At 48.9% G+C, this 14,443-nt stretch overlaps 1 protein-coding gene across 1 annotated transcript; it reads right to left on the bottom strand.

Moving 5' to 3' along the window:
• Positions 1 to 214: 214 nt before the first annotated feature.
• On the bottom strand, positions 215 to 1,535 carry LOC109745106 (uncharacterized). The gene has a single exon (XM_020304244.3). The coding sequence runs from the start codon at positions 1,437 to 1,439 to the stop codon at positions 411 to 413; it is 1,029 nt and encodes a 342-aa protein (XP_020159833.1). The 5' UTR covers positions 1,440 to 1,535; the 3' UTR covers positions 215 to 410.
• Positions 1,536 to 14,443: the final 12,908 nt, after the last annotated feature.

Raw genomic sequence — 14,443 nt, forward strand, 5'->3', positions numbered from 1 at the left:
TAGTAGCTTTGTATTTGAATTTTATGAGTTTTGATTGAGCGGACTTGCATTTGTACGCGGACTTGCATTTGTACATTCAAATTTGGATCCGTCAGACCGTCACGGAGTGTATTGTCAGAGTTTGGTGCACTGGTTCTCGAGAAGAGGCCAGATGGACACGCACATGCAAGCTCGGTGGAGCCCTAGCTTCCATTTCTAGGGAGAAAACGTCAAAGACGACGTAAATGCCACACTAAATCATGTTACGCAAATTAAGCTGTAGCACATGAGCCAAACACAGGGACTCACACTTAACTCCGACAGAACAGTACGTGCCATGCCACGACAGGCGATCGACATGCTGCAGCAATATATATATAAACACCACAACCATAATTCTAGAGCATTATTCACTACGAGTGCAGATAAACTTAACCAGATAAATTGGCCTTGTTGTTCATCTTGTCCACTGCATCGTGAAGAAGAAACCCGGTCAGGAAGCCCGCGATGCTCGCCACGGCCATGGCTATCACTTGCCAGACCGGGATGCAGCAGTGCAGCCAGCCGAAATAGCCACCGGACGGCTCGCACGCAGCAGCCGGCTCGTCGCCGCCATCCAGCTTCTGTCGCAGGTGGTTCGGCAGCAGCACGGCGTCGACGACGTACACGGCGAGGGGTGCTTCTTCGGACACCGTCTTGGTCACCCTGGCCCCAGCGCCACTCCTGGACGACGGCCACAGCCACACCGTGTCCCCGTCGTCGCGGACGTTGATGGCGTGGCTCTTGTTGGTGGCCGCGTCGGTGGCCAGCGAGCTCACCGACACCCAGTCGAACGACTGGAACAGCTTCCTGCCGTAGGTGGTCGCCGCGCCGTGGTACAGCAGGACGGCGAGCCGGTCGTCCGCGCCGAGGCCTCGGAACTTGGGCTCGAACTCGGCGAGGGCCTTGTCTTCAGGGCAGAACACCGTGAGACCGCCGGCGCCCGCGGCGCGCTCCCAGAAAAGCTGGCTCGCGTTCCCCGTCTCGGCGACGAGGCGGGCGAAGTGGTCGCAGGCGCCGCCCGTGGAGATAACGTCCGTGAACGCCCGCTCCTCCGGCGCGTCGGACGCGTGCCCATGGACCGAGCCGTCGATGCCTCGGAACTCGAGCTGGGGCGCTTCGCCTGCCTCGTCGTCGAGATGGGCCATGAACAACGGCTCCTCCGGCGCGTCGGACGCGTGCCCACGGCCTGAGTCGTCGATGCCTCGGAACTCAAGCTGGGGAGCTTCGCCCGCCTCGTCGTCGTGCGTGGAGATATCGCGCATGAACTCCGGCTCCTCCAGCGCGAAGGGCCCGTGCCTACGGCCCGTGTCGTCGATGCCTCGGAACTCGAGCCGGGGCAGCCCTGCCTCGCCGTCGCCGCCCGCTGCAGCGCCTCCGGAAACGACGAGCAGAAGAAGGAGCAGAAAAGGTGCGGCCATCGCGCCTGCACCAAGAGAACGCGAGGGAGGGGAGCTGCTGAGTGGCTTCTGACTATGGCTAGTAGGCTGGTAGTTGCAGTGCAGCGCAGGGGGTGTGGCCGCGAGGGTGGAGTATTTATACACGGTGAGGCATAGGAATGGCAAGGTAGGAGCTCCATGGTCCGGAAGGGAAGGGAGCGAGGAAGAAAGGCGAGGGCTATACGTGTCGATCGCCCATAGGGTAAGGGATATGGAAGCGAGCAAGGCAAAGCCCTCCCCCAAGCGCGTTTCATCTTCCTCGTAACTTCTTGCCGTCCAGCCGTCGATCGCCACAACAACTTTGTCGGTGTGTCGGGTTTAGGGTTTAGGGAACGTGAAATGACTAACGCTATTACTCTCCGTCCTAATTAAGGTCGATCAGCACTCCTTCCTAATTAAGGTCGATCGCCACAGTAGTGCACATCACAATGTTACTTCTCCTGCGTCCAAGTAGGAGTAGTAACAATGCTGATCCGTGCAATTTGAGCCATGATGTTCTGTGTATTTGCTTGCTAACATGCCTCACATTTACTCTATCGTGACCATGCATGCATGGACTGCATTAACCTGTAAATGTAAATGAAATGAGATGTGCCAGCGGCGCATTGAGAACCTCATCCATGCATGGTAGCAACAACCGAAGGCGACTGAAAATATTTGGATGCAACGCGGCCTCTCACAAACGTAAACTCACGTAACCCAAATCACTGGAGCACAAAAGTTTGTTGAATGCGATGTACCGGGAGATAAGACGGGAGCAGGTACATGGTGGATGGTGCGCCATTATCTCATGCCAAAATGGGCTATGCTGCTGCTGCCATGCATGGTCATATCACATGCCACCGCGCTCACATGATCACCTCGTGTCCCGGGCTAAGTTCTTTCCTTGCTTGGCTCTGGGGCCGATTCATTACATGAGCATATATAGTCTGTGACACCGATGCCCCCAACCACTTGTTCACCTTTTACTTCAACCACTAGTGCACTACAGCTACAATTAATCCACGTCTATAAACCGTCTATGCGCCGCACGCATGTAGGTGTAGCTGTGTAAAACATACTAAGCGTGGGAGCAATATCTCGTTCCGGAAAAAAGAGCATCGAATTTGGACTCTACAACCAGGCACACGGCCATTGCTCGGCAGCTTCCTGGCAACTTACCACAAGGCAGAGCAAAGCTCCCTGCATTTTTTTTTTAAAGGGGACTCCCCGGCCTCTGCATCAGAACGATGCATACGGCCACTTAGATAAATAAAATTGGTTCAACAATGTCGTAGAGTCGTAAAACAAAATAAAGTCGAGCTCACATAGACCTCGACGCGAAAACAGAAAAAGGCCATAAAGCCACAACCGGCTGGCAGAAATAAAGATAGGAAAATTAATTGCCTATCCTATTGCATGACCGCCATCCAAACCGGTTGAAGATATCCCGCGCTACCATCTCCCACCGGACAGATCCAGTAACCAAACGCTCCCTGGCCTCCGTCGGAGTGAGTAAGGACCACATACGGATCAACGCCGTAGCACGGAATACAACCTGCAAAAAATGGATAGTAGTTATTCTGTTAAAAGCCAAATCATTTCTGCAGTTCCAAATTGCCCATAACAACGCACAAACTCCTACACGAATGTGTCTAGCTGTAACGGACTCTATCCCATCCAGCCACGTTCCAAATAACGACCCGACCGAACTCGGAGGAGTAATGTTAAAGGCAATTTGCACGGAGCGCCACAAAATTCTTGCCAACGGGCACTCAAAGAAGAGATGCTTGATGGTTTCATCCCGATCACAGAAACTACACCTAGTAGATCATGTCCAATTGCGCTTAACCAAGTTATCCTTTGTTAGAATGACCTGTTTATGGACAAACCACATAAACACTTTAATTTTCAAAGGAACTTTGACTTTCCAAACATGTTTGGAGCTAGGAATGACACTCGAGTTAATAACATCGATGTACATCGACTTAACGGTAAATTGTCCAGACCTAGTAAGTTTCCAACACAACTGATCGGGCTGATGATGTAGCTGAACCTCCATCAGTCTACGCACCAGATGAAGCCAAGCTTCCCATCTATTACCAACAAGCACCCTCCTAAACTGGATATTAAGGGGAGTGGCCTGCATAATCGTTGCCACTAGCGCATCACGGCGATGTACAATACGATACAGAGTTGGGTACTGTAATGCCAAAGGTGTATCACCAAGCCAAGTGTCCTCCCAGAAGCGAGTATCGTTGCCATCTCCGACAATAAACTTTGTTCTATTAAAGAAGGTTGCCTTAACTCTCATAAGCCCCTTCCAAAATGGTGAATCAGTTGGTCTCACTGTCACCTGTGACAAAGTTTTGGATTGCAGATACTTGTTACGAAGAATTTGTGCCCAAGTCGCATCAGTCTCAACTGATAGCTTATATAGCCACTTACTAAGCAGGCATCTGTTCTTGACCTCAAGATTCTCGATACCCAACCCCCCCTGATCCTTAGGACGACAAATAATATCCCACTTGGCGAGTCTATACTTTCTCTTAAGATCATCACTCTGCCAAAAAAATCTTGATCGATAGAAGTCCAGCCTTTTCCTAACCCCAACTGGAACCTCAAAGAAAGATAGGAGGAACATCGGCATACTTGTGAGCACCGAATTAATAAGAATTAACCGGCCTCCATAAGACATAAGTTTGCCCTTCCAGCAACTAAGTTTCTTTCGAACCGATCTTCGATACATTTCCACTCTCTGTTCGTGAGCTTACGATGATGAATGGGTATACCTAGGTAAGTAAAAGGTAAAGCCCCTAATTCACAACCAAACAATTGCCTATAAGCCTCTTGTTCCTCCTTGGCTCTACCAAAGCAGAACAACTCGCTTTTATGAAAGTTAATCTTTAGACCGGACAATTGTTCAAATAAACACAAGACCAGCTTCATGTTTCTCGCTTTTGCCAAGTCATGCTCCATAAAGATGATTGTATCATCAGCGTACTGCAAAATGGACACACCCCCATCAACTAGGTTAGGCACCAAGCCACCTACCTGACCGGCGTCCTTTGCCCTGCCTATGAGAATTGCCAACATATCGACCACAATGTTGAACAAAATAGGGGACATTGGATCTCCTTGCATCAGGCCTTTGTGTGTCTGGAAATAATGCCCTATATCATCATTTACTTTAATTCCAACACTACCTTTTTGCGTAAAGGATTCTACCTGGCGTCGCCAAGCCTCATCAAAACCCTTCATGCGTAAAGCCTGTTGAAGGAATGGCCATTTGACTTTGTCATACGCTTTTTCGAAATCCACTTTGAAAACAACCCCATCCAGCTTTTTCGTGTGGATTTCATGGAGCGTTTCATGAAGGACCACAACCCCCTCAAGGATGTTCCTGTCCGGCATGAAGGCAGTTTGGGTAGGCTGCACAACAGCATGCGCGATCTGTGAGAGCCTATTGGTCCCGACCTTGGTGAAATTTTTGAAACTAACATTAAGAAGACAGATTGGCCTGAATTGCTCAATTCTCACAGCCTCTGTTTTCTTAGGAAGAAGGGTGATCGTTCCAAAATTTAGCTGAAAAAGATGAAGCTGTCCAGCAAACAGATCATTGAACAAAGGCAACAAATCCCCTTTAATGATATACCAGCATTTCTTATAGAACTCCGCTGGAAATCCATCTGGGCCCGGCGCTTTGTTATTTTCCATTTGCGAAACGGCCTCAAATACCTCTTTCTCGGAAAAAGGAGCCGTCAGAAAATCATTCTCCACAGCTGTGAGCTAAGGAACATCCTCAACCCTGGACTCATCCAGAGACACACAGTTATTTTCTGGAGGGCCAAACAACTGCTTATAGAACTCAGTTATGTACAATTTTAGGTTTTCCTGTCCTACAATTGTACCCTCATCTTGATCAAGCTGAAAGATCCTCTTCTTTCGATGCTTACCATTAGCAATCATGTGAAAGAATTCAGTGTTCGCGTCCCCCTGGACTACTCGCCGGACCTTGGCCCGCAACGCCCACTTCAACTCTTCTTCCCTAAGAAGTTCTTTCAGCCTCAATTCCGCATCAAGCTTGGCATGAAGCTCCGCGGCCGGCAGTATCGTGGTTTCTGCTTTTACATCCAGGGACTGAATAAGGGACAGAAGCCTTTCCTTTTCAACCTTATAAATCCCGCTAAGATGCTTAGCCCATCCACGCAGGAAACTCCTCAAGTGCCTGATCTTATTCTACTAGCGTTGAAGCGCAGTCTTTCCTCCTGAATCCTTAGCCCACTCTCTAGCCACGAGATCAAGGAAGCCTTCCAGTTCAAACCAAGCCATCTCAAAGGAGAACACATTCTTGTTCCCCAAATGGGAGGGCTCACCAGAGTCCACAAAAAGCGGCGTGTGGTTAGAGATACCACGGGACAGGGCCTGGACTGTTACTAGAGGAAACTTCTGTTCCCAATCAACACTGGCCAACACACGATCCAACTTCTCATACGTCGGATTTGGCAGCGCATTAGCCCAGGTGAATTTTCTGCCCGAGAGCTCAATTTCTCTCAGGTTCAAACTTTCAATGATAGTATTGAACATGAACGACCATCTGCCGTCAAAGTTATCATTGTTCTTATCCTCACGCCTTCTAATAATATTGAAATCACCCCCCACCAGGAAAGGCAACTGCTCGGAACCACACATCCGAACGAGATCAGCCAAGAAATCGGGCTTGAGCTCGGGCTGCGCAGCCCCATATACCGCAACCAGAGCCCAGTTAAACCCATCTTCCTTCGACCGCACCCGGAACTTGACTGCAAAGTCACCCATAACCACACTGCGAACCTCAAGCGTTTCGCACCTAACGCCGAGTAAGATTCCACCCGATCTCCCTCTCGGCGGCAAGCAATGCCAATCAAATTCTATACCCCCCGACAAAGAATTTAGAAATTGAGGCGCAAAATTATCTCTACCCGTCTCCAATAGAGCGATAAAATCTAAATGATGCTCGACATACGCCTCAGCAAGAAACCTTCTTGTAGCCAAGTCCCTTAGACCTCTGCTGTTCCAAAAGATTCCTTTCATAGTTCATCATGGAATTTTTTTGCCGAACGAATCCTAGCACTCCTACGCACTGCGGACAACGGGTATACCTTCCGTTTCCACTTGCACTTTGGGATAGCTTGACTCTGTAACTGGTCCTCACAACCAGTGTCAGAAGGGCTTGCCAAAACTATCTCAGTAGAATCATCCTCTACATCCGCCTCAGAACTAGGAGGCAGAAGATCCGCACAAAAATTGTCGAGCACCCTGACCCCGAGCGCATCAACCTCCGAATCACACATGGGTTTAACAGCCGCAATATTGCGAATCATCTCTAAGGCCCGCTCAGCCTCTAGATCAAGTAGATCATTAATAGAATTAGAAATTTTAGTGTCATTACTACCTAGAGAAACTCCTAATTGATTTGCATTATCAACAATCTCATCATTTGAAAAATGCAAAATGGAATTAGAAGTATTGACCGACATACCAGTAGTGACCTCTACATCACGAAGCTTGGCCGCCCTCATGGCGCACCGTTGCTGAATGTCGTCCACATCCGGATGTGCCTGGAGACGGTCACTCACCCGGCGCCCCTCAGACATCGGATCCTGGATCCCACCAAACGCAATGACCTCCTCCCGAGATATCGCGGTTGGGGTACGGCCTCCTGCCTCACCCCAACCCGCAGTCCGAGCGACCTGCAGGGGCTCCCCCACAGCCTCGCCAGTAGGAGGACGGGACGCCTGGCACGCCCCACAAGACGGGGCCGTCAACGAGGATGGTGGAGCCAGAACAAGGGCCGCCCGCCCTACCTCCCCACCCCCACACCGGAGAAGCCACCACCATAGGAGAAAGCTCCGAGGCCACCTGCCCCGAGCCCACTCCCGAAGGCAAAGGCGGCACCAACCGAAAGGAAGACGCAACGGGAGAAGAGGTATCCGAGGCCTCCTGACCCGGACCTCCTCCCAACGAAGAAGAGGACACGGGAGCCACCTGCCCCGCATCCCCTTCCTCAGCACAAAAAGAGCAACCCGAAACTACCTGGCCTATGGCTCCTCCCGGCACGCCAGGCCCGATAAGCTGCGTCATCTCCTGAGGGGGAACCGCGCGCTGAGCAGAAGAGGGAGTGGCCACCTGCCGACTCACCTCCTCTTCCCCCAGACCGAAAGTGATGAAACCCCAAAATCCCCAGAACCCGAATCCACAGCATCCAGAAATTCCAAAGCAGGCAAAGCGAGCTCAAAAGCCTCCTCGGACTCAACCCGATCGCTCCACAACCTCGGTGGTGCAGAAAAAGGCTCGAAGGACCCAAATCTCAGAGTCGTCGAAGGCACCGAGGTGTTGGGAATAGTAGCATAATTTTAAAAATTTCCTACATTCACCAAGATGCATCTATGGAGTATACTAGCAACGAGGGGAAGGGAATGCATCTACATACCCTTGTAGATCGCGAGCGGAAGCGTTCCAATGAACGTGGATGACGGAGTCGTACTTGCCGTGATCCAAATCACCGATGACCGAGTGCCGAACGGACGGCACCTCCGCGTTCAACACACGTACGGTGCAGCAACGTCTCCTCCTTCTTGATCCAGCAAGGGGGAAGGAGAGGTTGATGGAGATCCAACAGCACGACGGCGTGGTGGTGGATGTAGCGGGTCTTCGGCAGGGCTTCGCCGAGCTTCTGCGAGACGGAGAGGTGTAACAGGGGAGGAGGGAGGCGCCCAAGGCTGTAAGTTGCTGCCCTCCCCCCCCTTTTATATAGGCCCCTGGGGGGGTGCGCCAGCCCTAGGAGATGGGATCTCCAAGGGGGGGGGGCGGCGGCCAAGGGGGGAAGGGGTTGCCTTGCCCCCCAAGGCAAGGGGGAAGCTCCCCCCCCCAGGGTTCCCAACCCTAGGCGCATGGGGGGAGGCCCAAGGGGGGCGCCCAGCCCACTAGGGGCTGGTTCCCTTCCACTTTCAGCCCACGGGGCCCTCCGGGATAGGTGGCCCCACCCGGTGGACCCCCGGGACCCTTCCGGTGGTCCCGGTACAATACCGGTAACCCCCGAAACTTTCCCGGTGGCCGAAACTGGACTTCCTATATATAATTCTTCACCTCCGGACCATTCCAGAACCTCTCGTGACGTCCGGGATCTCATCCGGGACTCCGAACAACTTTCGGGTTTCCGCATACATATATCTCTACAACCCTAGCGTCACCGGACCTTAAGTGTGTAGACCCTACGGGTTCGGGAGACATGCAGACATGACCGAGACGCCTCTCCGGTCAATAACCAACAGCGGGATCTGGATACCCATGTTGGCTCCCACATGCTCCACGATGATCTCATCGGATGAACCACGGTGTCGAGGATTCAATCAATCCGTATGCAATTCCCTTTGTCAATCGGTATGTTACTTGCCCGAGATTCGATCGTCGGTATCCCAATACCTTGTTCAATCTCGTTACCGGCAAGTCTCTTTACTCGTACCGCAATGCATGATCCCGTGACTAACGCCTTAGTCACATTGAGCCCATTATGATGATGCATTACCGAGTGGGCCCAGAGATACCTCTCCGTCACACGGAGTGACAAATCCCAGTCTCGATCCGTGCCAACCCAACAGACACTTTCGGAGATACCCGTAGTGCACCTTTATAGTCACCCAGTTACGTTGTGACGTTTGGCACACCCAAAGCACTCCTACGGTATCCGGGAGTTGCACGATCTCATGGTCTAAGGAAAAGATACTTGACATTGGAAAAGCTCTAGCAAACGAAACTACACGATCTTTTATGCTATGCTTAGGATTGGGTCTTGTCCATCACATCATTCTCCTAATGATGTGATCCCGTTATCAATGACATCCAATGTCCATAGTCAGGAAACCATGACTATCTGTTGATCAACGAGCTAGTCAACTAGAGGCTTACTAGGGACACGTTGTGGTCTATGCATTCACACATGTATTACGAATTCCGGACAATACAATTATAGCATGAATAATAGACGATTATCATGAACAAAGAAATATAATAATAACCATTTATTATTGCCTCTAGGGCATATTTCCAACAGTCTCCCACTTGCACTAGAGTCAATAATCTAGTTACATTGTGATGAATCGAACACCCATTGCGTCCTGGTGTTGATCATGTTTTGCCCTAGGGAGAGGTTTAGTCAACGGATCTGCTACATTCAGGTCCGTATGTACTTTACAAATATCTATGTCTCCATTTTGAACACTTTCACGAATGGAGTTGAAGCGACGCTTGATATGCCTGGTCTTCCTGTGAATCCTGGGCTCCTTCGCAAGGGCAATAGCTCCAGTGTTGTCACAGAAGAGAGTCATCGGGCCCGACGCATTGGGAATCACCCCTAGGTCGGTAATGAACTCCTTCATCCAGACTGCTTCCTGTGCTGCCTCCGAGGCTGCCATGTACTCCGCTTCACATGTAGATCCCGCCACGACGCTTTGCTTGCAACTGCACTAGCTTACTGCTCCTCCATTCAAAATATACACGTATCCGGTTTGTGACTTCAAGTCATCCAGATCTGTGTCGAAGCTAGCGTCGACGTAACCCTTTACGACGAGCTCTTCGTCACCTCCATAAACGAGAAACATATCCTTAGTCCTTTTCAGGTACTTCGGGATATTCTTGACCGTTGTCCAGTGTTCCATGCCGGGATTACTTTGGTACCTTCCTACCAAACTTACGGCAAGGTTTACATCAGGTCTGGTACACAGCATGGCATACATAATAGACCCTATGGCCGAGGCATAGGGGATGACAATCATCTTTTCTATATCTTCTGCCGTGGTCGGACATTGAGCCGTGCTCAATTGCACACCTTGCAATACAGGCAAGAACCCCTTCTTGGACTGATCCATACTGAACTTCTTCAATATCTTGTCAAGGTATGTACTCTGTGAAAGACCAATGAGGCGTCTTGATCTATCTCTATAGATCTTGATGCCTAATATATAAGCAGCTTCTCCAAGGTCCTTCATTGAAAAACACTTATTCAAATAGGCCTTTATACTTTCCAAGAATTCTATATCATTTCCCATCAATAGTATGTCATCCACATATAATATGAGAAATGCTACAGAGCTCCCACTCACTTTCTTGTAAACACAGGCTTCTCCATAAGTCTGTGTAAACCCAAACGCTTTGATCATCTCATCAAAGCGAATGTTCCAACTCCGAGATGCTTGCACCAGCCCATAGATTGAGCGCTGGAGCTTGCATACTTTGTTAGCATTCTTAGGATCGACAAAACCTTCCGGCTGCATCATATACAACTCTTCCTTAAGGAAGCCGTTAAGGAATGCCGTTTTGACGTCCATCTGCCATATCTCATAATCATAGTATGCGGCAATTGCTAACATGATTCGGACGGACTTTAGCTTCGCTACGGGTGAGAAAGTCTCATCGTAGTCAACCCCTTGAACTTGTCGATAACCCTTAGCGACAAGTCGAGCTTTGTAGATGGTCACATTACCATCCGCGTCCGTCTTCTTCTTAAAGATCCATTTGTTTTCTATGGCTCGCCGCTCATCGGGCAAGTCAGTCAAAGTCCATACTTTGTTTTCATACATGGATTCTATCTCGGATTTCATGGCTTCTAGCCATTTGTCGGAATCCGGGCCCGCCATCGCTTCTTCATAGTTCGAAGGTTCACCGTTGTCTAACAACATGATTTCCAGGAAAGGGTTGCCGTACCACTCTGGTGCGGAACGTGTCCTTGTGGACCTACGAAGTTCAGTAACTTGATCTGAAGCTTCATGATCATCATCATTAACTTCCTCCCCAGTCGGTGTAGGCACTACAGGAACATTTTCCCGCGCTGCGCTACTTTTCGGTTCGGAAGGGGTGACTATCACCTCATCAAGTTCCACTTTCCTCCCACTCAATTCTTTCGAGAGAAACTCCTTCTCCAGAAAGGACCCGTTCTTGGCAACGAAGATCTTGCCTTCGGATCTGAGGTAGAAGGTATACCCAATAGTTTCCTTAGGGTATCCTATGAAGACGCATTTTTCCGATTTGGGTTCGAGCTTTTCAGGTTGAAGTTTATTGACATAAGCATCGCATCCCCAAACTTTTAGAAACGACAGCTTAGGTTTCTTCCCAAACCATAATTCATACGGTGTCGTCTCAACGGATTTCGACGGAGCCCTATTTAAAGTGAATGCGGCAGTCTCTAAAGCATAACCCCAAAATGAGAGCGGTAAATCGGTAAGAGACATCATAGATCGCACCATATCCAATAGAATGCGATTACGACGTTCGGACACACCATTTCTCTGAGGTGTTCCAGGCGGCGTGAGTTGTGAAACTATTCCACATTTCCTTAAGTGTGCACCAAACTCGTGACTTAAATATTCTCCACCACGATCTGATCGTAGGAATTTTATTTTCCTGTCACGTTGATTCTCAACTTCACTCTGAAATTCCTTGAACTTTTCAAAGGTTTCAGACTTGTGTTTCATTAGGTAGACATACCCATATCTACTTAAATCATCAGTGAGAGTGAGAACATAACGATATCCTCCGCGAGCCTCAACACTCATTGGACCACACACATCGGTATGTATGATTTCCAATAAGTTGGTTGCTCGCTCCATTGTTCCGGAGAACGGAGTCTTGGTCATCTTACCCATGAGGCATGGTTCGCACGTGTCAAATGATTCGTAATCAAGAGACTCCAAAAGTCCATCTGCATGGAGCTTCTTCATGCGCTTGACACCAATGTGACCAAGGCGGCAGTGCCACAAGTATGTGGGACTATCGTTATCAACTTTACATCTTTTGGTATTCACACTATGAACATGTGTAACATCACGTTCGAGATTCATCAAAAATAAACCATTGACCAGCGGGGCATGACCATAAAACATATCTCTCAAATAAATAGAACAACCATTATTCTCGGATTTAAATGAGTAGCCATCTCGAATTAAACGAGATCCAGATACAATGTTCATGCTCAAAGCTGGCACTAAATAACAATTATTGAGGTTTAAAACTAATCCCGTGGGTAGATGCAGAGGTAGCGTGCCGACGGCGATCACATCGACCTTGGAACCATTCCCGACGCGCATCGTCACCTCGTCCTTTGCCAGTATCCGTTTATTCCGTAGTTCCTGTTTTGAGTTACAAATATGAGCAACCGCACCGGTATCAAATACCCAGGAGCTACTACGAGTACTGGTAAGGTACACATCAATTACATGTATATCACATATACCTTTGGTGTGCCGGCCTTCTTCTTGTCCGCTAAGTATTTGGGGCAGTTCCGCTTCCAGTGACCACTTCCCTTGCAATAAAAGCACTCAGTCTCAGGCTTGGGTCCATTCTTTGACTTCTTCCCGGTAACTGGTTTACCGGGCGCGGCAACTCCCTTGTCGTCCTTCTTGAAGTTCTTCTTACCCTTGCCCTTCTTGAACTTAGTGGTTTTATTCACCATCAACACTTGATGTTCTTTTCTGATCTCTACCTCAGCTGATTTCAGCATTGAATATACCTCAGGAATGGTCTTTTCCATCCCCTGCATATTGAAGTTCATCACAAAGCTCTTGTAGCTTGGTGGAAGCGACTGGAGGATTCTGTCAATGACCGCGTCATCCGGGAGATTAACTCCCAGCTGAGACAAGCGGTTGTGCAACCCAGACATTCTGAGTATGTGCTCACTAACAGAACTATTCTCCTCCATTTTACAGCTGAAGAACTTGTCGGAGACATCATATCTCTCGACCCGGGCATGAGCTTGAAAAACCAGTTTCAGCTCCTCGAACATCTCATATGCTCCATGTTTCTCAAAACGCTTTTGGAGACCCGGCTCTAAGCTGTAAAGCATGCCGCACTGAACGAGGGAGTAATCATCAGCACGCTGCTACCAAGCGTTCATAACGTCTTGGTTCTCAGGGATTGGTGCTTCACCTAGCGGTGCTTCTAAGACATAATCTTTCTTGGCTACTATGAGGATGATCCTCAGGTTCCGGACCCAGTCCGTATAGTTGCTGCCATCATCTTTCAGCTTGGTTTTCTCTAGGAACGCGTTGAAATTGAGGACAACGTTGGCCATTTGATCTACAAGACATAGTGTAAAGATTTTAGACTAAGTTCATGATAATTAAGTTCATCTAATCAAAATTTTAATGAACTCCCACTCAGATAGACATCCCTCTAGTCATCTAAGTGAAACATGATCCGAATTCAACTAGGCCGTGTCCGATCATCACGTGAGACGGACTAGTCAAGATCGGTGAACATCTCCATGTTGATCGTATCTTCTATACGACTCATGTTCGACCTTTCGGTCCTCCGTGTTCCGAGGCCATGTCTGTACATGCTAGGCTCGTCAAGTCAACCTAAGTGTATTGCGTGTGTTCCGAGGCCATGTCTGTACATGCTAGGCTCGTCAACACCCGTTGTATTCGAACGTTAGAATCTATCACACCCGATCATCACGTGGTGCTTCGAAACAACGAACCTTCGCAACGGTGCACAGTTAGGGTGAACACTTTCTTGAAATTATTATAAGGGATCATCTTACTTACTACCGTCGTTCTAAGCAAATAAGATGCAAAAACATGATAAACATCACATGCAATCAAATAGTGACATGATATGGCCAATATCATTATGCTCCTTTGATCTCCATCTTCGGGGCACCATGATCATCTTCGTCACCGGCATGACACCATGATCTCCATCATTGTGTCTTCATGAAGTCGTCACGCCAACGATTACTTCTACTTCTATGGCTAACGCGTTTAGCAACAAAGTAAAGTAAATTACATGGCGTTATTCAATGACACGCAGGTCATACAAAATAATAAAGATAACTCCTATGGCTCCTGCCGGTTGTCATACTCATCGACATGCAAGTCGTGATTCCTATTACAAGAATATGATTAATCTCATACATCACACATATATCATTCATCACATCTTCTGGCCATATCACATCACATAGCACTTGCTGC

This window comes from Aegilops tauschii, chromosome 2, assembly GCF_002575655.3.
Source record: "Aegilops tauschii subsp. strangulata cultivar AL8/78 chromosome 2, Aet v6.0, whole genome shotgun sequence".
Taxonomy (NCBI): domain Eukaryota; kingdom Viridiplantae; phylum Streptophyta; class Magnoliopsida; order Poales; family Poaceae; genus Aegilops; species Aegilops tauschii.